The sequence below is a fragment of the Apostichopus japonicus genome, chromosome 8 (assembly GCF_037975245.1).
Source record: "Apostichopus japonicus isolate 1M-3 chromosome 8, ASM3797524v1, whole genome shotgun sequence".
In the NCBI taxonomy this organism is placed as follows: Eukaryota; Metazoa; Echinodermata; class Holothuroidea; order Aspidochirotida; family Stichopodidae; genus Apostichopus; species Apostichopus japonicus.
This window is the reverse complement of record NC_092568.1, coordinates 18,625,229-18,649,309: the sequence shown is the minus strand read 5'-3', so window position 1 is coordinate 18,649,309 and position 24,081 is coordinate 18,625,229. Positions and strand designations below refer to the sequence as shown.

The 24,081-nt window shown below is 38.8% G+C and overlaps 1 protein-coding gene and 1 long non-coding RNA gene across 4 annotated transcripts in view; one reads left to right on the top strand and one right to left on the bottom strand.

Annotated features, from left to right (window-relative positions):
- Positions 1–24,081, top strand: part of LOC139970869 (circularly permutated Ras protein 1-like) — a 33,714-nt gene that overhangs the window by 129 nt on the left and 9,504 nt on the right. The window contains exons 2-11 of one of the 3 annotated variants that reach the window (XM_071976922.1): positions 4,156–4,271; positions 5,201–5,373; positions 6,570–6,638; positions 7,128–7,247; positions 7,756–7,938; positions 8,315–8,489; positions 8,943–9,156; positions 11,093–11,138; positions 12,349–12,514; positions 13,919–13,994. In XM_071976922.1, coding sequence (XP_071833023.1) covers positions 5,254–5,373; positions 6,570–6,638; positions 7,128–7,247; positions 7,756–7,938; positions 8,315–8,489; positions 8,943–9,156; positions 11,093–11,138; positions 12,349–12,514; positions 13,919–13,994 — 1,169 coding nt within the window. In that variant the 5' untranslated portion in view covers positions 4,156–4,271; positions 5,201–5,253. The other 2 variants (XM_071976924.1, XM_071976923.1) reach the window with 2 other exon arrangements.
- Positions 16,694–19,102, bottom strand: LOC139970877 (uncharacterized). The gene is made up of 2 exons (XR_011794241.1): positions 19,052–19,102; positions 16,694–18,650 (listed from the first exon to the last, which is right to left on the bottom strand). It is a non-coding gene; the product is annotated as an uncharacterized lncRNA (long non-coding RNA).

Genomic DNA, 24,081 nt, shown 5'->3' with positions numbered 1-24,081 from the left:
ATCTTTCAATGTTTTATTATCAATTATCACTTGTCTGTCCTATCCACCACCAAGTGTATATAATATAAGTTACATGTAACGTTATTTCCAGAAATAACGAGTTAGTGTGGGCTTGTAGTGTCTCGTGTGACCCATCGATGAATTTGTTAAACCAATGCCCTTTTTAACACTGGTAACTTGTTTCATTATCCGTGTTGCTTGCCTTGAACATCAGGCATTTTGTGGTGACATGATTGGGAATTTATCATCGCCACGGACTACGTCTGGTGATCGCTAAACACGTGAAACACTGAGTAACAACAATTAGTGTTCCACTAGTCTTATTTAATTCTCACCTATTCTCACCAATTCTCTCTCTCACACGCACACAGACACACACAAGACGTAAAGTGACCTAATGCAGTGCCTGTTTTGGCATATTTTTAGTCACCGCGATCGTTTTGAATGTCTTGATGTGGAAACGCATACGTCAAAGTAGAGATGGTGTTCAAATAAGGAGGATTGGAGGTGACACAAATCAGTTAAGAATTCTGTGTTTAAATCTGGATGTTTGTCCGTGCGAGCAGACGGTTCAGTATGCTTAAGTTGCTCCACTTCTAGCTCAAAGTCTAGTTAGGCCAAGCCCTCAGATATCAACGTGGGGGTATGATATGTCAGTTGAAATTTTAGCTATACTTTAGCGGACCCTAAACGTGACGGACTTAGTGTGTAAGATAACGGATCGATTACTTCTGGTACGACACCTACAACAGCTATGAAATAGAAAGCTCCTGATTAAAACCCTAAGAGGGCTGCCAACCGTGACTGAAATAAACACCGTCGCGTTCTGACTTCACAAGGATGATAAATATGGCGCGAGAAAGCGGAATATATTACGTACAAATATATATGATGTACTTGCGAAATACATACATGGTTAACTTGAAAACTAAATTTTAGACATATTTATATATAAATGTATTCACATCTATATTCCCTGAAAATTATTTTTATTCCCTTAAATAATATATTTATATATTCTCCAGGCGTACAGAAAGTATTTTCTTAATAACAAATATGTATTCTGTGCAAAAAAATATATATATTCTCTTACAATAAATATTCTGTCAAAAATATATATTCTCTAACAGAAAAAATGTTTTTTCCTCTGCCAAGAATATATTTATTCTCTAAAAGAAAAAAATGTATTCTCTAAAGAAATATATATATCCTTTTCAAAAAGTATGTAAATTCTGTGACCGAAAAATATTTTTCTCTAACAAAATATATAAATTCTGTGACAGAAAATATATATATAAGCTACTAGAGAAAAAAATTTGTCTGTGCAAAAATAAATTTTTATTCTCTGTAAGAAAAAAAATAATATTATCTAACAACTAAGTTCTATTCTGTGCAAAAAATATATTCTGTAAGAAGCACCGTACCGCTTTGTTTAGCATATATATTTTTCTTGCACAGAATAGAACCTAACTCCACAAGACACCTTATTTTTTATGTTATAGAATATAATGGAATAGATTATAGGCATCTGTAATAGAAAGGTAGTAGGATGTTTAATTGCTGAGAACTGAGACCTCAAAAGTCAAGCAAATGCCAAAATGCCACGATTGCGAAAAATTGCGGAATTACAAAGTTTGATAAATCGGCCAATTGTGAAGCAATGCAACTAAAATATTCAGAATGTGATCATGTCATGGTGTTCCAATTATACAAAACATTTGGGAATTTTTGGAGTGGTGCAGCAAAAGCCATCTGTGATTTGACTCGGAATGTATTTTGTTACTACCAATTGCCCTTTAGTTATATAAAAAGTGCCCTCATATTGCAAAATTTTAATAAATATGTAATTGAGGAGTGCCGTGCAGTTATATGTATGTATTTTAGTCCTTTTGCAAGCAGGAACTCGCGAAGAAGCCTCAATGGCTTATCAAAGCCGAAAGCTGACCGATGTCAGTAGCTTACAGTATTTAACGTCCATGATTATGAATTGTCAATTTTCAACAACTCTGTAACTGGACTACATACATTAATAATCTTGCAGTGACTCGAACTCGGGACCTTATAATTGGAAGGCACCGGCGTAAAAGACCTGATTTTCTAGCATTTCTGGCTAAACAATATACAGAGGATCCATTTTGTTGGAAGCTGAGGTATAGCTTTGTAGTTTGCCGGCTCCTCAAATCAAAAGTCACATTTCCCTAGTCTCCCCTCGTTGTTTTGTGCCCCAAAGTCCTAGATTGAGAACCTACGGCGCCCCTGGCAAACATGGCATTATCTATATCATGTATCATATCCGTGCTGCGGCCGAGTGGATAGAGGTGGTGGCAATGGAATGAGGCTTAGCCAATCGGGAGGTTCATAGTAAGGATGGGTTTCTTTCAACCAAGAGCAACCTATGGTTTTCCCATCTAAAATGACTTTCTAAATGGTAAAGTATCAAAATTTGAGTTAAAATGTTGAATTGGAAGCCAGGGCTGACGTGTAAGTTGTAAGCCATAAGCCCTTGTGGGTTCCTTCCACATTTTTGGTCGCTGAAGTACCGTACAAATAACTGTTGATTATTATTATTATATATCGGTATACAATATATAGACACATACTAAGAAGATTTATTATTACGAAAATGTATGTATGGTTTTATCAAAATTCCGATTGGCAAAGTAATAACTCTATAGGTCTTTCTGTGATCGATGGACATCCATTTCACTATAATTGTTAATTACTTGACAAAAAATAATGTTGGTGCCGTAAAGTACTGAGCTAATTCATGAAAAACATGTATTAGTTTGAATAAACAAGTATAGTACGTCATCTGTTATATATATAACATAATCAACATGCACAAAAAGTGAAGCAAAGGCATATATATGCAGCTTTCGTTTATCGTTTTGACGGCACCTGGACGAACCAGCAGGAGTTTGATACCGACCTTATAGGTGAACGTAAATCTAGCTTCAGTTTTACCCATAAACTGGCTTCATTTTCTATGCATCTATGGTGCAACCTGTACCTTTAGAGAACTCGACAACAGCTCATGATCAATAAATAACTAAAGATGAATTACTGTATCCCACGACATCGGTTTACTGTTCTGATATAGAAAGCATAACCGTATTATGATGCACGAAGTGTATGATATTGTGAACTTGCAATTGCCACAAGTCGTAAAAAATGAAGAATTAGTCAAAAACAGATGACAAACATGAATGAATTCAATGTAAGTCTCAATTCCAACTTTTCTTTAAATATATATATAGTTTTAATTTCTTTTAATGACTTAAAAAGTTATGAACCATAAACCTAACATGTAAGAGAACTAATTTCGGGAAGAATGACTGACGTTGTAAGAGGGAAGAAATTCTGTTTCAGTGAATTTCAACAGCGCCCTCTCTTAGCTCAACCTGTCTTCAAACTGTCTGAAATTCGTAAATGATCTCAAAATCTGTAAACAATCCGGGAAAGGAAAGTACGGAAGCGTAGAAAGGACATTGCATTGACGAGTTACCAACTTGACAAAACGACAATTATCTGCAAATTGACGAGTTGACGAGATGGTAACGTGACAAAATTCAGAAAATTGACGTTTTGACGAGATAACGGATCTCGTCAATGCATCAATTTTCTGCAAATTGACGAGTTGCACACTTACTACCATCTCGACAAAATGACAAAATTCAGAAAATTGATGCATTGACGAGATAACGGATCTCGTCAATGCAACAATTTTCTGCAAATTGACGAGTTGCACACTTACTACCATCTCGACAAGATGACAAAATTCAGAAAATTGATGCATTGACGAGATAACGGATCTCGTCAATGCAACAATTTTCTGCAAATTGACGAGTTGCACATTTACTACCATCTCGACAAGATGACAAAATTCAGAAAATTGACGTTTTGACGAGATAACGGATCTCGTCAATGCATCAATTTTCTGCAAATTGACGAGTTGCACACTTACTACGTATACCATCTCGACAAGATGACAAAATTCAGAAAATTGATGCATTGACGAGATCCGTTATCTCGTCAAAACGTCAATTTTCTGAATTTTGTCACGTTACCATCTCGTCAACTCGTCAATTTGCAGATAATTGTCGTTTTGTCAAGTTGGTAACTCGTCAATGCAATGTCCCTTCTACGCTTCCGTAGGAAAGTACTTCCGGCAGCTCCTCGCAGAACCGTGACAGTGGTTAAAATCTGTTTCAGCACGGCAGAATTGACAAAAATGGAAATACTGCGCCGTCGTTGTCCAGCAATTTAGCCAGGTAATGAAAGAATAACTGTAGGTTACTGAATGCATGTATGGTTGTTTACAGTAACCTAGGCCTACATGTGAGCTTGGTTACCGTAATTAATTCATCGTATTTGCACCCCCTAGCAGTAGTTCTTCACTATCCGTGTTATTCTCCTTCAAGTTCAAGTTGAACTTTAGTTTGGACACATACTGTATTGTCATACTAGGCATAGGCTATGTGTTATCCTAAGTTAGTCACTGTAGAAATCGTTTTAGAGCCAATATCCATTTCTCATAGATTGAAATGGATCCTCTTAGTGTGCAGGGAATTATTAGTGTTCATATTTTGCATTGCAGGTCAGAAATCTCTGAATTGTTTCTTATAAAATTATTTCTGTCTGCAAAACTGCTATCCTAGGTCTATAGATCTCCTTGCTCCTTCCTGTATAGCAAGCTGCCCATTGTGCATTTCATCGTTCATTGAAATACCAAATAAATTATTTCATGGTACAGTATGCACCAGTCCATTAATTCATATTAATCAGAGAACAGATCTATTGCAACACTTGCCTGAGGTTGCAAGTTTAACCAACCATTTTAAGCAGCTTAATATTTGTGTTTCCTGAGCATTTGAGGATTATTTTCAAAGTTGTATATTGGATTTAATTGGATGGTCAATTAAATTGTGTTTTTTTACTCCATATACAATCAAATATAAGAGTGCGTCACTGTGCAGGGAATGGTAGTATATAGTAGTAGAGAGCTTAAATAACTGACTTAATCACTTATAAGTAACTAAGACAACAGTTTAACTTTAATATCAGAAAAGGATTCTTGCTCAATCACCTTCTGTCAAACAATTTGTAAACACTTGCCGGTAGGCCACTGTAGGTTTTATACTAAGTTTTATTTTCAAGTTTAATTATTTCTCATTACTGTATACAACTTTCTTTTCTGCAGGAAAGTAGACTGTTACCTCAATTTGTGACTTCAGGGAACTAGATTCAGACAAGATGGAATTCGGAAGTAAGTTTGTCTATCTGCAAGGTGAAGACGACGATGCTGATGTGATAATATTGGAAGAAGGATTGAAGAAAGCAAGCTTGGATGATCTGAAAAAGAATGATGAAGATGTAAGTGTAATTGCTGATGATCACGTGGGGATATTGATGATCTTTGATTATGAATTCTGTATTATTCATCTGTTTACAAAAAAGATGCATCTGCTCTGTGTTCTAATTGTAAAGGGTACATGTTCCCCCTTCATTTGGTACTCTGCCCCCCCCCCTCCCCTAGCATCTGACCCTTGGTTGTTAGCATGATGTAATGCTAACCTGTTAGCATTGCGCTATATCCTGTTTAGCATTGTGCAATGAGAGGTCTTTCCACATCATCCATATGTCCTGAAGAAACCTGAAACCCAGGCAACGTTCTATATGCTTTTGACGCAAATTGATTTATTTATAGCTTTAATATTATATAATTGTAGTTACGTCAACTTGTAACTAAATCATGCATGCATACTCTGCAATGAGCATGGAGACAATAAATATTGGTAGTTTAATATCAAATCTTCATGTATCATATTGCTAGCAATATACAACCCGTAGCAATATAGTTCAGGCAGTTTTAGTAATGACTGCTGGGAGGCAGGATTTTGGTTAGTTGAGGGATGCAAGAGAGGGCGTTAACGTGTTCCCATGAAGAAATATCAGTATGAGAGTATGTAGAAGGATCGGATGAGAAGGCTGGGCCCCAAGGGTGTGTAACAAAGATTTGAACATTTTAGCTGCTTCAGCTGTAGGTGTGCAATTGGGGGGGGGGGGGCATGGAGGTGGGGCGCTGGGACCTCTCCAATTCAACAAAAACTTCCTTTGGTTGAACTGAATTTATTTATTTTCACATGTGCAAAGCTACAAATGCAACAAGTAATTAGAATTTCGATAGCAAACAAAATACCAGCGTGGTCAAACTTCACAATTGAATATTTTATAAACGTGGAGTTACTGTAAATTGTCAATGAAGATACCCATCAATTTGGTTAAGCTACCTGAGGATAAAGAAATCAAAGAAAGGCACAAAGAGAAACCAAACACTCTGTCCCAACACCCACCCACCCTCCCCCCCTGACCCTCTCAAAAATAAAATGGGTCTAGCATATATAATTATGAAGTAACTTCTTAAAGTTCTTTAGCTAGTACAATACATGTTAGTAGTGTCTGGCTGTTGAAAGTTTCTGTAATTGTTGTTTTTTGTTGGTAACACCAGTTACAGTTTGATCATGAAGCCTATTTTGATCCTCTTGATTCTCTTTCTTTTCTCTGGACAGGGAGATGTTTGCATGCTGGATATTCTGGACACGGCAGGGCAAGAGGAGTTTTCTACCATGCGGGAGCAGGTAGGATTATGTGCAGTACAATGTAAAACAACTTTACACACATTCTGTTAACAAATTGGGCACTCTCAATCTACCTTGCCTTGAGTGAACTGGTACTGTAGTAAACTTCTTTAGCACTGGATGCCCTTAGCAACCAGTCAGTCGGTCCTTCGGTTTGGCACCACCGTTCGATTGCACTTTTCACTTCTGCCTCCCAGAGGTTAATATCGGGTCACGCCAGACACCGTAGAGCGAGACTGCTGTGACCGTGAGGAGACAGGTAAGCCTACAGTGGATCGTATGTGCCCGAAACACCGTAAGTCTTGGCATTTACAGTTATTCTGACTTTGTAATCAATAAAATAGCAACGACCAAAATAGTCATTCACCAAGATTTTTGGTTCATATTTCAGGAACCTCATACTAATATGCCAATTACTTTTGGAAATGGATATTTTATCGACAACAAAGACATTCTGCCGATAAAAGATCTTTAATTTGTCTTTGACAGTATATGCGGTTAGGCCAAGCTTTTGTGATAGTTTACTCTATCGATGACAAGAATAGTTTTCAAGCAGCTCTAGACATTCACACTCTGGCCAAGAGGATTAAAGGAACATCATTTTCAGCCGTAAGTTTTTGTCTTTCTTTCCGATAAAAAATACTGCTCTGTACATGAGTGATGACATGTGCAGCAATGTGATTGGTTGCAAGACATGTTTAGCTAAAGCTGTAGCAGAGTGAGTGGACATGAGGTCTTTTATGAGTAATAGTCATGTAAATGGACACAAAATGGTTTCAGCGTGGCATTTCTTTATGAAAAAGTAAGTTATATCTTTGCCTGAGCACTTATGAATTAAAAAGTTACATCTGATCGCCCTTCAAGTTTGTCATTTATGGTTAACTTAACAAACCTATGGTTAGAGTGTATAGACATGTTTGATAAGTTATGTCCTGTGCGTTTGTGGGGCGCATGGTTACATGACCATGGAATCGTGGAACTATCGAAACATTTCAGAAGAAATGAATTTCATGCTCAACATTTGTAGTTTGTGACATTAGATACACGTGCTGTAATATGAATGGTTCAAACTGCCTTTTCCCCCACGCCTTAGACCTTTTTTTGTTTTAATACTCAGATACTCTGCGGGAATAAGTCAGATCTTGAGAGTGAACGTCAAGTACCAGCTGCCGATGGCGAGAAGGAGGCGAAAGCCAGAGACATGGCTTTCATGGAAACATCAGCAAAGACTGGAGAGAAAGTCACACTTGCTTTTGAAGAGCTCATCAGAAGAACGATCCGTACTGGCATCGAGTACAGGGTTGGTTTCAAGACGTTACTTAAATGTAAAAGGGGATTAAACAGCAGTCATCGTTATGACTGAAATGTATCAAAACTATTTGTCTTTTTACACATGCAGTTACAGTATCATCTAGTGTATGACTCTGTATCGTGTCAACCATGAGGGGAATTGTTGAACACATCTTAGAATGTCCCCGGTATATATGTTGACTGTTGTTTCTATGATCGCTGTACCAGGGCATCACAAAGGAGAAGCGGCGTACATACCCCTGGGGAGGGGATGGGGAACCAGTGCATGAACTTAAGTTTGAAACATGATGTTATCTCTCTTTTTGTGGAACTGTTTTCATTTTCTCTGCATGCAGTCTGCATTGAAAAATTTTTGCTCTTTACAGATTGCCATTTTGGGTTCTGGAGGTGTCGGTAAGTCCTCCATAGTGATTCGTCTCACCCAAGACACCTTCCTAAATGACTACGATCCAACCATCGAAGAATCCTTCCGTACGACCATAACTGTGAAGGGGATACCAAAGGATAAAATTCAGCTCTCCAAAGATCAGCCGCCAAGAGGTATTGTCTGACTTTGCTTCAAAAATCTGATAAAATTGTGTAATATTGTGTAATATTCGTAGTCGTCAAGTGATTTTGGACACAGATAGCAAGTAACATAATTTTGCACGTAGGTAATATAGGGTAGTGTGTCACAAAGTTTGGGAAGTGCAATTAACCCTTTCCTATTTGTTTCTTATCCTTATTCCTTTAAAGCAGAAACATGTATGTTTTAGAGGGTTACTGGCGTTTACCTTATGTTGGGATGGCTATCCAATTGTTAGGATACTTTTCCCATGCTGTTAATCAAAATTCACTGACTATAAAGGGAGGATGGGTCGAATAGTGAGAGGGAAGCCAAGCATCCAATTGGTACTTATAAAATTTGCAGATTTCTCAATTGGGTGTTAGTATGAGAGGGAAACTAAGTCAAAATTGTTAAAAGTTGATTTTTAAAAGTGTCTCCTTCTCAAGTCCCTGACAGAGTGCCATACGCTGAAATTAAGTCACACAAAACAAGGAGAGCTGATGGCAATGTTATCCTTGTTTCTCTGGGAACTCTGGAGAATGACCCCAAGATAATGACGGGAGACGCTGTATCCTGTTGCAAGTGCCCCGCCATTTTATCTCACATATCGACCGTAACACCATCCTCCTCTGGAGATACCTCCAAACAAACATGGATGTGGTGAGTATTCTTTATGTAAATAAAAATGCTATTCATGCTATATATAACCTCTTGAAGACCTATTTTGATCAACCTAGTCTTTGTGTTTAGCCTGCGTGTGCTCCATTATTCAACATGTGCTTTTCATCTATTGTCTTTCATATTCTCCAATGGTCTTTTCTCTTAATTTTGCCATAGTTTTTTCTTCTTTGGGTAGTGTTGTCACCTTGTATTGTCTGGTTGGTTTTATGTATGTTGTCTGACTGTGTGATACTAATATCAATGTCAGGAAGCAAGCACACAAGAAATGATGTACAGTAAGTCGTTGGGCACTAGTATGGTGTACTCATGGCATGTGAGCACGATGACGTAAGGTAGCATACTCCATATATATCAATAGCCTGTTGACTTACACACTAAAGTTTTCGTCAAAGTAATACGGTTCTAAATCCTGGTAGTAGTTTTCACCAGGTCAAATGCTGTATACTAGTTGCTGTGTACCTCAAGTTTCCATACCATGACTATTTAGAGTTTTAGAAAAGAGCCCAAAGTTGTTTTCAATTGTAAAACAAGCATCTCTACTCACCAGTTATCAGGTTTTCCATGCCACTCTTTGAAGAGTGACCTGTTAACTGCAAAATTTGTCTCAATTTTCACATCTCTCAGTGGCTTCTATTTTGTGCCCTTTGACATCTAAGCCACAAAAAAAAACCCAAGTCCTGTTATAAAAAAAAAGAAGGAGAATGATGTTTCCCTGTTTCTATTTGGCACTTTTCCTGAATGAGGACATTTTGGCCGATTGATATGATATGTTAAGTGTGGAGTGTGCAACCTTAAAGGAGTACATGTGTATTGCATAAATATCCTTTGGTGGGGTTAGGAACCCTATTTTGTTTAGTGAAGGTTAAAAGGTCATATCAGAGAGAAACAAAATTATAAAGAACATCTCAAGGAAGACCACAGTTTGGCTGGACCTTACGAGGTACAGGTCTCCTCACATTACTGCTAGAATCATATTGGTTTTGGTGGAGGTCAATCGACTGGATCAGGTCATTATGCTTAAATATCAGCGAGAAACATACACATTTTGAAAACAGCTTTTCACTATCTTCCACCTAACTCTAAGTATGGTTCCATGAATAGAAATCATTTTTGTCAGAAGAACCTCCACCACCCCCCCCCCCCCTTTTCTTTCTATATCTTTGAGTTAATCGACCTCCAATAATATAATGGATGTGAAAATATATTCTTACAAACAAAACATATTCCATGATTATTATTATTTTTTTTTTTGGTTGCAATTAAACCTTTGTTAAATTTATTTCTGTTGTGCTGTATATGCTATTGCATGCCAACTCTCAAATATTGTAAAGATACAGCTTTACATTGTACTGTGAGATGCCATGCGATCCCCAGTGCGATCCCATTTACCTGTATAGTATATCACAATTTTACTCAGTGTCCTCTTTAGTGTGCTTTGCAAAACTTAATATCAATTAACGTGTTGCCACTAAAACAAGAAGCTAGCTACAGTACAGACAAGAAAACTGATAAATAACAAAAGAAACAAAAAGTTGAACTGTTGTTGAGAATGTTTTTCGTTCGCCTGATAAGCAATTGATTCATATAACCGTCGCCGATTGCCTGCGGCACTAGTCTAACCAAGAAACGAGAAAGTGTAAAAACTTTGAGTGTAAATTACTTTAAAATTATGGCAACTAAGCAACCTATAAAAATTTCTCAAAGGAAGGGCAGAGGAGAGGGGGGGGGGGGGAATACCTCTTCTCCCATTTCTGTAGACATCAACATCCACTGCTGGAAGGTCCCCGAGGGCATCAAGGCAAAAGTTGGGGGAACTTAGATAATCATCTCTGATCTTTCTCAATGAGCCGCATATAATTGAATGCTTGCTCCAAGGTTGTTTTGCTTTTCTTTTCTTTCTTTTTTATGTCTGCAGCGATTTCTGTGACACCAAAAATGAGGTAGACGTTTCTGATGAGGAAGTAAGTGTGTGATTGTGTGTCATTTCAGTCTATAAAGAGGTTCACAAAATTTCTAGTTTTGCTCTTTGCAAGATTGAAAAATCACACATACACGCATACACACCCATGCATACACACATGTTTGTATTACATTCAGACCGAGGACCCCATTGTATTTCCCATTGTTCAAATCCACATACCCTAACCTTAACAATACCCCATACAATAGGACTCTTCTGAGGACGTGGTGATTCTTTAGAAATCACAACCGAGGACCTGGAATTCTTTTGTTCAAGTCCACGGTCAGATAGAAAAACAAACGCACGAACGCACATACACCCACACACACATAAATATAAAAACAGAATCACACCATGGAGTGACCTCAGGATATAAAACTCCTGCTCTAAGAGAGCTATCCAGAGAACCGTTTTACCTTGAAACAATCTAGTTTTCACATGTTTTGAATAGTGACTATAAAAATTTGTACAAATTATATCTCCACTGGAATATATCAATGGTGAGGTAATTGAAGCTCCTCAGATACAGTACGTGGTCATAGTATTAGTTGCTGTGCTTGAGCTGGTGTACTTGACTTACTACTAGGTACCACAGATTTTTAATGTCAGTAGGGTAGTGTGTGAAGACTTCTTTGTTTAGACTGAAATCTATTGGAAACTACATGCGGGCGATATGTTAGTGTTCCTTCTTACAACAAACGTGAACAAAATCCTGGAGACTACATATGGGCGATATGTTAGTGTTCCTTCTTACAACAAACGTGAACAAAATCCTGGAGCCTACATATGGGCGATATGTTAGTGTTCCTTCTTACAGCAAACGTTAACAAAACCCTGGAGACTATATGGGCGATATGTTAGTGTTCCTTCTTACAAAAAACGTGAACAAAACCCTGGAGACTATGTATGGGCGATATGTTAGTGTTCCTTCTTACAACGAATGTAAACAAAACCCTGAACTGTTATCAAAATCAGTCTAAGAACAAGTTCAATATTTAAAGCAAAATTTAATATTTAAATGAGAATTGAGCAATGTCCAAGAAGTTTTTACGTCAGTGTCCAGACAGGCGTGGTGCATATGAAGTGTGACTTCAAAAATGTCAGTTAATTTTTCATACTATAGCATGGCATATCTTATTAATAGCACACATATTTCCAATTTAGAATTGAAAACATGTATTTTCATTTTCATTTTGTTGTTAATGTTGCAGATTCCAAAAGAATCTCAGGTCGACTTTTTGGTCGAAGCTTCCTCTGAACAAGGGACGGAGGTTACCCTGGAGACAGATAAACCTGTGTCACAGGCTGGCGTGGTGATTTACTGTATAGACGTCAGTTCATCAATGGGAATTAAGACCGCTCTGCCTGAGCTTCAAGGTATAAATAGTGACACATCTTTGTAAATAGCAGAATGACAAAATGACATTTTCCAAACTTCATGATTGTACATGATAAATACTTATGTTATTTATTATTGTACCACAAAGATATTTGCAATATGTTTTACTTCAAGGTAAGGTTCCGCATGATCGAATGTAGCGTGTGTGTGTGTGTGTGTGTGTGTGTCACCACGTCCTCGCAAGAGTTCTATTGGTAAGGGGTATTATTAAGGTTACGGTAAGTGGATTTGAACAATGGCAAAGACAACGGGGTCCTCGGTCTGAATGTAAAACACAGCTGTGTGGGTGGGTGTGTGTGTGTGATATTGTCAGGTATGTGTTGGAGCTGTGTAAACTAAATCCCGCTAGCTCTTTCTCTCCAACTGCTGCAAAATAGGAATGGAAAAATAAAAAAAAACCTTACCCACATCATATATATTGAAGCCAATCGTAAGAGATAATGCTCGCTTCAAAGTTAGTCCACCATTTTCATCATCCCAGAAATGTCGTTGAAATGGCAGAGGAAGGGAGCAATAATGTACTCATGCCTCCTCAAATAGCTCGTCTAAACCATTCATTCACATCAGATCGCTTTCACATATCAATGTCTCTTAACGATTTACATTGATTTATCATTTGGGTACGTTTTGCATGTTAGTACTTAAGATAATGCAATCTCTACTAATTAAAACGATAAGACAATCCTTGTTGTCCTCAAGTCGGACCAATTGCTTGCACGTTATGTACAATTATGAACGGCAGTGTGAAAACTCATACAGCAGTACAAGCAATTGGAAATGTCGTGTACATGTTACACCTATGAAACAAAACTCTTAATTAGCAAGGGCTGAAGCTTGTAATTTATAGTATTGTACATAGAATAGTCACTCTATCCAGTACATGATACAGCAAGACGTAGAAGCTGAACAGACCAAGCAGATTGTCTAGAGATATTTGTTGACTATGAAGGCCGAGATATCTCTTGCAGCTTACAATAAACATGTAGCTAGTGCTAAGCCAAGAACCGTTGGAAAATGGTATCATACAAAAGGTGTTAGTCCATGGCGTGCATTTCTGCAGTTGATACTTGTCTGTTATAAAAAAAAAAAAAGGTCTGTGGTTTGAAGCTGTATGATTCTTTGGATTAAAAATTATGTGAGATAAAAACTGGATAAAAAATGGGATGAATTTGGATACAAAAAAAATATTATGAGAATCAAGAATAATGTGCTCCAACTGGTGAATACATTAGATAAAATCTTGTATCAAAAGGTAAAAGAGTGTGACAATGTTATGTCAAAGAAACATTAGCTCCCATTTGGTTAGAGTTTCACAACGATGTATCCTAGCTTCCTGGTTTTACATTTGTTTGTTATTAAAATGCTTTGTCATTTTTCATCAGCTGAGTGGTTTGCCCTTCGAAGAGGAACCGTTGCGTCAGTGTCGAGACTGGATTGCATGAAGCAGGCAGTACAGAGGTATGGTTTAATAAATGCGTGACCGGACAAATACCCCCCAGACAAATACCCCCCGGACGATTACCCCCCAGACAATAACCCCCCGGACGATTACCACCCGGACAGATACCCCCCGGACAAATACCATCCCGGACAACTACCCCCCAGGACAACTACCACCCGGACAGATACCCTCCGGACAATTACCCCCGAGGACAAAAACCCCCCGGACAAGTACCCACCCGGACAACTACCCCCGAGGACGAATACCCCCTAGACAATTACCCCCGGATAAATACCCCCGGACGAATATACCCCTGGACATATGCCGTTAACTATAGGAGACGGATGCAGCGACGGATACGCCCGTCTTTTTCGAGTTTAGTTTCCCGCGGGCCTCAACATATACCCTGGTCCCTCGGGCAACTCCGAGAGCATATTTACAATTGGGTCAGGGTGACGGTTAAACTGGCACCACTAGGGTCGTCGTGTGTCCTGGTCCCGACTTTTAAAAAGATTCGAGCTTTTCATATATAAGCCCCCAAAACTCCTGGATAGGGTTTGACAATGGACCGAGGCCCGGGGGTTGGGTTGGGAATTGCTCACTGCTGGTAGTAACTATTAATTTACTATTTGTTATAGTGACACTATTCTGTATTATTAATCTCCGAACAATTCCGGCTTATTGCGACTTACCATTTCAAGTTTTCTTCTGAGTAATTTTACTTGATGATTTGTTATGTTATGTTAGTTTTTGTATAGCGCTTTATATGGCACAGCCATCTCATAGCACTTTGAATCCCTGGTCATCAGGCTGGCTGCTGAGAATCCAGTGCACACACCTTACTTACCTCACAGGTACCCATTTATACATCTGGATGGAGAGGGGCAGTCGAGAAAAAAATGCCTTGCCCAAGGACACAACATAACAGGATTATATATAAAACAAAAGCATTAGCCACTCGGCCTCCACGCTCCTCTTGTTTTGCTTATTCTAAGCTATTTTTTCCTGTGAGTGCACGCCATTTTAGGATGGGAGGAGCAGAAGGGAGGGGTGGGGCAAGCACAACCACGGTCCACCCCTCTAGTTTGGTGTGCATGATCATCATCCATACCCCCCATGCATTGTTTCATGGACCGCTGGGCTATCATAGTCAAACCCGGTTACGGTGTAGCCCGTTATACCAGGTTTCATAATAGTATGTACGATTGTATGAAACATAAGTAAAGAAAGAGGCTTGAGACCACGACGTCACTACCATTTGAAAAAACCTATTCTCTTGTCATTCTGTTTGCAAAAAGAATGATGATAATCTAAGAAATCAATTTAATTTTCCCTAGTTATAATAATTCTACATTCCAACTATAAACAGATTAGTGATTGCTACATTGCCCACAAATTGCCACCCATAAGCCAAAGAATAATAGGTTTTCCTTGTAATAATTTTTACAAAGGCCGGTAGCGTCTGGCGCTTACCCGGGATTTTTCATGGGGTGTCCCATCACCTTTAAGAGATTTTCTACTGTACGAAAGTGTGCTTAGATGCCAAATGGTGTAATTTGTTGCCCTTCTAAGGCAAGACTATACTAACATCATTGGCGCCTTCAGGAGTTCCGGGTAAATTTGGGGGATTTGGGGCATCCAAATTCATGGTGATGTCACATATACACAATCAGCATTGAGCGTGTGTTTTTATTTTGAGGTATCAAAAAACTACACCTCAAGGTCCCCATCCCTACAAAAATGTCTCCTAAGATCTTCGCTTCTTCACGCCTCCATTTTGTGTGTTTGTGACGCTGGCCCCACAGGTTCAATTTCCATCTCGAGTATGGCTGTCAAAAGCTGTAATGTTAGGTTTTTTTTTCAATTTCCGGTGCAGTCCAATAGCTGTACTGCAGTTGTTGTTGATTCCATTGTAGTGGTAAGCAATTGATTCGGGTTAACTGTGTTCATTATAGTTAGGTTCGACAAGGCTCTCCTGCAGTGGCGACGGACAGGTTGCTACCTACTCTCTCAGCATTCCGGAAAGTGGCTAAAGGCTGAGAATTGACTCACGTCTGTCGGATTGGGACATTAAATGACGACCCCGGGAACAGGATCAGATTGTAATAGTTACAAACCTGCCTCTCTTGTACTCTGAGCACTGTGCGAAACTACAAGGAAGATTAAATCACAAACGAGACAAGTCGACAAGGGGCCCCGGTATATAAACACAAAATTAGTATACACGCAAGTCTGGTATATGCAAATTCGGTATACACACAAAATTACTTGCGCGACGACTCTCCATGGAACTGCTACTCTGAGTAGCAGTTCCCTGGACGCACCAATAGAAAAAAAAAATTGAGGCATGTGCAATAAATCTTCCTAGGTAATATGTTATGTTATTAACAATGTTATATTTTTAATCTTAGTTGCTACAAAATACCGATACTGTATCAGCTTATAGGCAGGGACGTACCTAGGACTGGTAGGACTAGGATTGGGGTTGTAGGGTAAAAAAAAATCGACTAGGGTTAGTCTTTAAAGCCCATAAATTACGACTGCCGCACAAACTCGATTGCGCACGAAACGCAAAGTTTTTTTTTCAGCCGTATTATCGTGTCCGATCTTAGGGTCATATGACGTCATGTTGAAATACAAACAGAAGGTAGGCTAAACAAACAAAGTTAGAGACATCAGTTGTCATAAATGAAAAGAGTTGAAGTAAAAATGATTAAATCAGACTTGCAACTTGTAATACATGCATGACATCATGAACATTCTTACTTTCTATTTCAATCTTTAACTCTCAATTAAACTAAATATTCACAGAAGCACGGAGTGCCACTGTTCGACAATTATTCGCTGTTGCTGGACCGAAAAGAGACTGGGGATAGGAGAACTTTGTCATGTGTACTTTTTTTGATATCACTGGCATGTGACGTGATTCTCAAATGAGATCTAGGTCTACATACATTCTACATAAAATACGCGTTCTTCGCATTATGTGCAAAATGCGCTTTTCCCTTATACCCCTCCCCACGACCGTCACCATTTCCCCATTTCCACTCTGCTTTGTAAATCAGACATGCACGCATGATTTCGCCATGGAGGTCGAATTCACGATACTGATCTGTATCCTGTGGGAGGAGTCTTAGGGGAGGGGTGGCCCCTTAATTTCCAATATTTATTTATATGATGGTCGTCCGAACCATTCGACCCCCCCCCCAGCGTATGGGCCTGCATATATCTCATTTTTCGAAATGCCCTTGGATGCAAATCGGAGCAATCAGTTACACATCCATGTACTAAAATAGTTTTTGATCGCTCGTTCTTTTCACAATCGCTTTTGCGATCCCAACATTTCTGATGGTATTATTGGTTCCTTGCTTTAGCAAAAGGAACCTATGCAGTCAGGTTGGCGTGTGTGTGTGTGTGTGCGTCTGTGACACTTGCTTGGGTACGCTCTATCTCAATAAGGGAATGTTGGATTGAGGCCAAACTTGGACTATAGATACGCCATATGGAGAAGGTGTGCCCTATTGTTTTTGGTGCCCACAAAGGTCACCAAAGGTCAGTTATGGTCCAAAAACAGAAAATATTAAAACTGCAATAACTCCCAGTGCCAATGTGTGACAAGGTTGATATTTTGGGACAAGTTGTGAACTGGTTAGGGGAACATTTTCAAACTTAACGGTCATGTGATCCGAGGTCACCAAAGGTCAATTAATGATAAAAAACTAGTATTTTTGCGATAATTTGAGAACGAATTGTCCGTTTGGGTTGGGAGTTGCCTCAATGTCATCCAAATGTCGACCCGCATCTGGGTGACCCTTGACCTCAATTTGACCTCTGGTGACCTTTTCGTGTTTTGGGGATTTTTACAGTTTCGATGCTATTTTCAGATGTCAAAGGTACCTTCTGATCATAAATGTCAACAGGTTGACCCCGTGTGACCTTTATGCGCGAAGTTATATGGGGTCAAAGTTTTTCGGTCGGAGTTAGGATGGTTGTACAGACTTTTCGTTTTGTTTTTTGGAATCAGGAGATTAAACTACATCTGAAACCAAGGTCAAAAGGTCAAAGGTCACATTAGAAAAAATGTGCTTATTTTGGGAGGAAACGAGCAAAAAAGAAAATGTTTGGTTTTGATGCTAGATTTGGATATCAAAGGCACCTTCCGATCAAAAATGTCAATTGGTTGACACCCGTGTGACCTTCGTGTGCGAAGTTATACGAGGTCAAAGTTAATTTTCAGACATTTAATGCAACAACTCCCAGTTCCAAGGTGTGACATGGTTGATATTTTTGGACAAGTTGCAAATGGTATAGGGAAATATTTTCAAACTTAACGGTCATGTGATCCGAGGTCACCAAAGGTCAATTAATGTCAAAAAACTACTATTTTGGGGGTAGAAAATGGGCAAAGAAAAAAATGTTTGAATTTTTATAGTTTGATGCTCTAATTTAGGTCTCATCAATCAAAAGTGTCAATAAGTTGACCCAAGGTGACCTTTGTATGTTAAGTTATATGAGGTCAAAGTTAATTTTCAGACATTTAGTGTAATAACTCCCAGTGCCAAGGTGTTACACAGTTGATATTTTGAGACAAGTTGCAAATGGTATAGGGGAATATTTTCAAACTTAACGGTCATGTGATCCGAGGTCACCAAAGGTCAATTAATGATAAAAAACTAGTATTTTTGCGATAACTTGACAACCAATTGTCCGTTAGGGTTGGGAGTTGCTTCAATGTAATCCAATTGTCGACCCGCATCTGGGTGACCCTTGACCTCAATTTGACCTCTGGTGACCTTTTTAGTGTTTTGTGGATTTTTACAGTTTCGATGCTATTTTCAGATGTTAAAGGTAATTTCTGATCATAAATGTCAATGGATTGACCCCCGTGTGACCTTCGTGTGCGAAGCTATATGAGGTCAAAGTTAATTTTCAGACATTTAATGCAATAACTCCCAGTTCCAAGGTGTGACAAGGTTGATATTTTTGGAGTAGTTGCAAATGGTATAGGGGAATATTTTCGAACTTAACGGTTATGTGATACAAGGTCACCAAAGGTCAATTAATGATAAAAAACTAGTATTTTTGCGATAACTTGAGAACAAATTGTCCATTAGAGTTGGGAGTTGCTTCAATGAAATCCAATTGTCGACCCGCATCTGGGTGACCCTTGACCTCAATTTGACCTCTGGTGACCTTTTCGTGTTTTGTGGATTTTTTACAGTTTCGATGCTATTTTCAGATGTTAAAGGTACCTTCTGATCATAAATGTCAATAGGTTGACCCCTGTGTGACCTTCGTGTGCGAAGTTATATGAGGTCAAAGTTAATTTTCAGACATTTAATGCAACAACTCCCAGTTCCAAGGTGTGACAAGGTTGATATTTTTGGAGTAGTTGCAAATGGTATAGGGGAATATTTTCGAACTTAACGGTCATGTGATCCAAGGTCACCAAAGGTCAGCTAATATTAAAAAAGTAGTATTATGGGGGTAGAAAATGGGCAAAGAAAAAATGTTTGAAATTTTACAGTCATGCTCTATTTAGGTCTCACCGATCAAAAATGTCAATTGGTTGACCTCCGGGTGACCTTTGTGTGTGAAGTTACATACAAGTTCAAAGTTAATTTTTTGACATTTAATGCAATTAAATCTCAATGCCAAGGTGTGACATGGTTGATATTTTGGGACAAGTTGTGAATGGGGTGGTGGAACATTTTGAAACTTAAAGGTCATGTCATCTGAGGTCACCATTGTTATCATATCTGTTGACACGCTTGTAGGTCTCTTATATTTCTTACATTTTCGACGCCATATTTAGATCTGAAAAGTGCTTTTTGATAAAAAATTCTATCACATTTTGTGATCACAAAAGTGTTGGCTATTGTGTTGGTTACTTGATGGGAACATGTAGGACCACAATTACTTGGACTATTTGAGCCCAATCTTGCTTGATAATATTATGTGTATTGTCATATACCCCAAGCAAGGAACCACAGTGCCCTTGGGCTCTTGTTTCCTCTTGTCCCCCGCTTGCTACGCCAGTGGTCCCTTTTGCAGTACCCTGATCGGTACAGAGAGAGAGTTTTTTTGTTGATTTGTTAAGGTTTTACAGCTCAGTTTCTAACCAATTGGTTTAAGTTGCGCCGACGACGGCCTTTTTTCAGTTGTGGCGCACTGGCTTGTTTTCCCTACTCCATTGCTTGAGCACCAAGCACAATAGCAGTAGGTTCCAGTCTTCGGTATGACCCAGCCAGGAGTCGAACCCCTAACCTACCGGCTGCAAGTCGGATGCTCTAACCATGTGACCATGCAGTCGGTCTGAGAGAAAGAGAAAGGGGAAGGGGGGAGTACAACTAAACGACAAATGTAAAGAGGTTGTCGGAACTGTAGCGAAATTTTATCATCAATTCTAAAACATTTGCACTTCATCACAGTTTGTTTACAATTGTCAGTTGATTTTACTACACAACCATCAATTGCCTTTCACCATCAACAGACCAGCAATTCCTTTTGAAATCATTTCTTTTGTTCACTGCTGGTCAGCCTATTGAACATTGTGACTCAACAGAATAAATTAGGCAAGCTCACCTGTTGTTGAAATATCTTCACTACCGTACCCTAGTAGATGTTTTTGTATCATGGCAACAGCTAGCCAATCAAGAGACAGTCTGGAAAAAACACATGACTCAATTTTGTGGATACATACCATGTGCAGCCATTTTAGTAGAAGGACTTCACCCTGGAAGCAAGAATTTTCTGCTAGACACATGCAACTGTATATTACAACTCATCTGCACTACGTTATGTTTTATCAGCTGCAATAACTACCAAGAGGAATTCTCATATAGATTTAATCCATTGGATATAATTGGATGATGATGATGATGATGATTTGGATGATGATGATGATGATGATGATGATTTGGATGATGATGATGATTTGGATGATGATGATGATGATGATGATTTGGATGATTTGGATGATTTGGATGATGATGATGATTTGGATGATGATGATGATGATGATTTGGATGATGATGATGATGATTTGGATGATGATGATGATGATGATGATTTGGATGATGATGATGATGATTTGGATGATTTGGATGATGATGATGATGATGATGATGATGATTTGGATGATGATGATGATGATGATGATTTGGATGATGATGATGATGATGATGATGATGATTTGGATGATGATGATGATGATGATGATGATGATGATGATGATGATGATGATGATGATTTGGATGATTTGGATGATGATGATTTGGATGATGATGATGATGATGATGATGATGATGATTTGGATGATGATGATGATGATGATTTGGATGATGATGATGATGATGATGATGATTTGGATGATGATGATGATGATGATGATGATGATGATGATGATGATTTGGATGATGATGATGATGATGATGATGATGATTTGGATGATGATGATGATGATGATGATGATGATGATTTGGATGATGATGATGATGATGATGATTTGGATGATGATGATGATGATGATGATGATGATGATTTGGATGATGATGATGATTTGGATGATGATGATTTGGATGATGATGATGATGATGATGATGATGATGATGATGATTTGGATGATGATGATGATGATGATGATGATGATGATGATTTGGATGATGATGATGATTTGGATGATGATGATGATGATGATGATGATTTGGATGATTTGGATGATGATGATGATGATGATGATGATGATGATGATGATGATTTGGATGATGATGATGATGATGATGATTTGGATGATGATGATGATGATGATGATGATGATGATGATGATTTGGATGATGATGATGATGATGATGATGATGATGATGCATGTAGTAATTAGATGATGATGATGATGATGATGATGATGATGATTTTGATGATGATGATGATGATGATGATTTGGATGATGATGATGATTTGGATGATGATGATGATGATTTGGATGATGATGATGATGATGATGATGATGATGATGATGATGATGATGATGATGATTTGGATGATGATGATGATGATGATGATGATTTGGATGATGATGATGATGATGATGATGATGATGATGATGATTTGGATGATGATGATGATTTGGATGATGATGATGATGATGATGATTTGGATGATGATGATGATGATGATGATGATGATTTGGATGATGATGATTTGGATGATGATGATGATGATGATGATGATGATGATGATGATGATGATGATGATGATGATGATGATGATGATGATGATGATGATGATTTGGATGATGATGATTTGGATGATGATGATTTGGATGATGATGATGATGATGATGATGATGATGATGATGAGCAGTGGCAGTAGCAGTAGTATTATTGTTATTAACTATGATACTTTTAAATAAGGTGTAAGAAATCGGCCTGACATTTCGACTGTAGAAAACAGTCGAAACGTCAGGCCGACTTCATACATCTTATTCTTCAACCTTGGTGATTTTGTGGATAAGCAGTTTTTATCAGCTACGTTATTTTACTATTAAATTTGGTTATATCAGGGTTGTCCAACCTTTTGACGAGGAGGGCCACCTCGAATGATTATGATAAAGGAGGGGCCGCATGAGCCTACAAGCTCCTGTGGCATATCCAGGGTTTCGTGCCAGAGCGGCAAATTTCAGTGGCCCCGCTAGGGGTCTGTATGGGAAATGAAGTTTCCATACAAGCGGAGCGCCACCGTAGGTTGGCGCGTGGCGTGCAAGAATAAAAATCGCCCAAAAGACCCCCAGATTGCAGGAAATGACACTTCACAACCCTTCTGATCTGTATCAAAACAATCTTCATATTGAGATATAATGATCTCTGTAATTTATCAAAAAAGAATTCCTGGGTAAAAGTACATTTGTAAATTAATGAGGTTGGCGGGCCGGACGGGACCTTGCGACGGGCCGCACTGTGGCCCGCGGGCCGTAGGTTGGACAACCCTGGGTTATAAAGAAGACGTGGAACATCCGGTCAATTTCTAATTACTACATGCATTTTGGATTGTCAGATGCTTTAACGTTTCATATCAGAATAATAATCTGATATATCAGAATAATAATCTGATATACCAGATTAAGAAAATTTTCTTTCATGGCCCTAATGGGCTTTCGTACTACGGAGTTCACCAGCTAAAGGTCCGCTTGGTTAACGGGCTTGTAGGGGGGGGGGGCTGGGGCGTATTCTGGTTTAGTTCGGGTAGTAACCTGGGTGAGGTATCTGTGCCGGTGTATTTGTGCTGGTAGAGTTTTCCCGGAGGTAATTGCTGGGGGTGGGGTTAATTGTCCTCGGGGGTATTTGTCCTCGTTGATGTATGTCCGGGGGTAGTTGTCCCGGGGGTAGTTGTCTGGGGGGTACTTATCCTCGGGGGTATTTGTCCTCGGTGGTGTATGTCCGGGGGGTATTTGTCCGGGGGGTAGTTGTCCTCGTAGGTATTCGTCCTCGGGGGTTTTTGTCCGGGGGGTACTTGTCCCGGGGGTATGAGTCCGGGGGGTATATGTCCGGGGGGTATTTGTCCGGGGGGTATTTGTCCGGCAACCAATAAATGATCCCAGCAGACCCAAGCATATATTTTTCAATTATTATGATCAGTGAAACAAAAATATATGTTTGACTTTTTTTTCCTTTTTTTTCCTTTTTTTTTGTGGTAGATAATACATCTTCTCGGTCAAAAGCTAAATCCCTTTTTCAGCTACTTGTAATAGGAATTTTAATTTTTTCATGGTAAGAGGATTTATGGGCAGTTGCCAGGCTTTTTGGTCTCAGGTAAGAAGACGCATTCCAATTGCCTTGTTCATAAGACGGGGACATGGGGCTGGGTGATAACATTATTTTCTAAAAAGTTGTTCACATTTTGAGAATGGAAAGAGCAAAATCAGGACAATGAAATTTTCAATATATCTTCAATATATGTCCGACTTAGTTCATACCTGGTATGGTGAAGTGAGTATATGTTCTTTGCAACAACAACTTTGACCTCATTAATATTCATGAGTTGGTGAGGCTTAAAGGGAAATAGTAAAAAACATGTTGTAAAATGGATATCTCATCAACCACAAGTAGA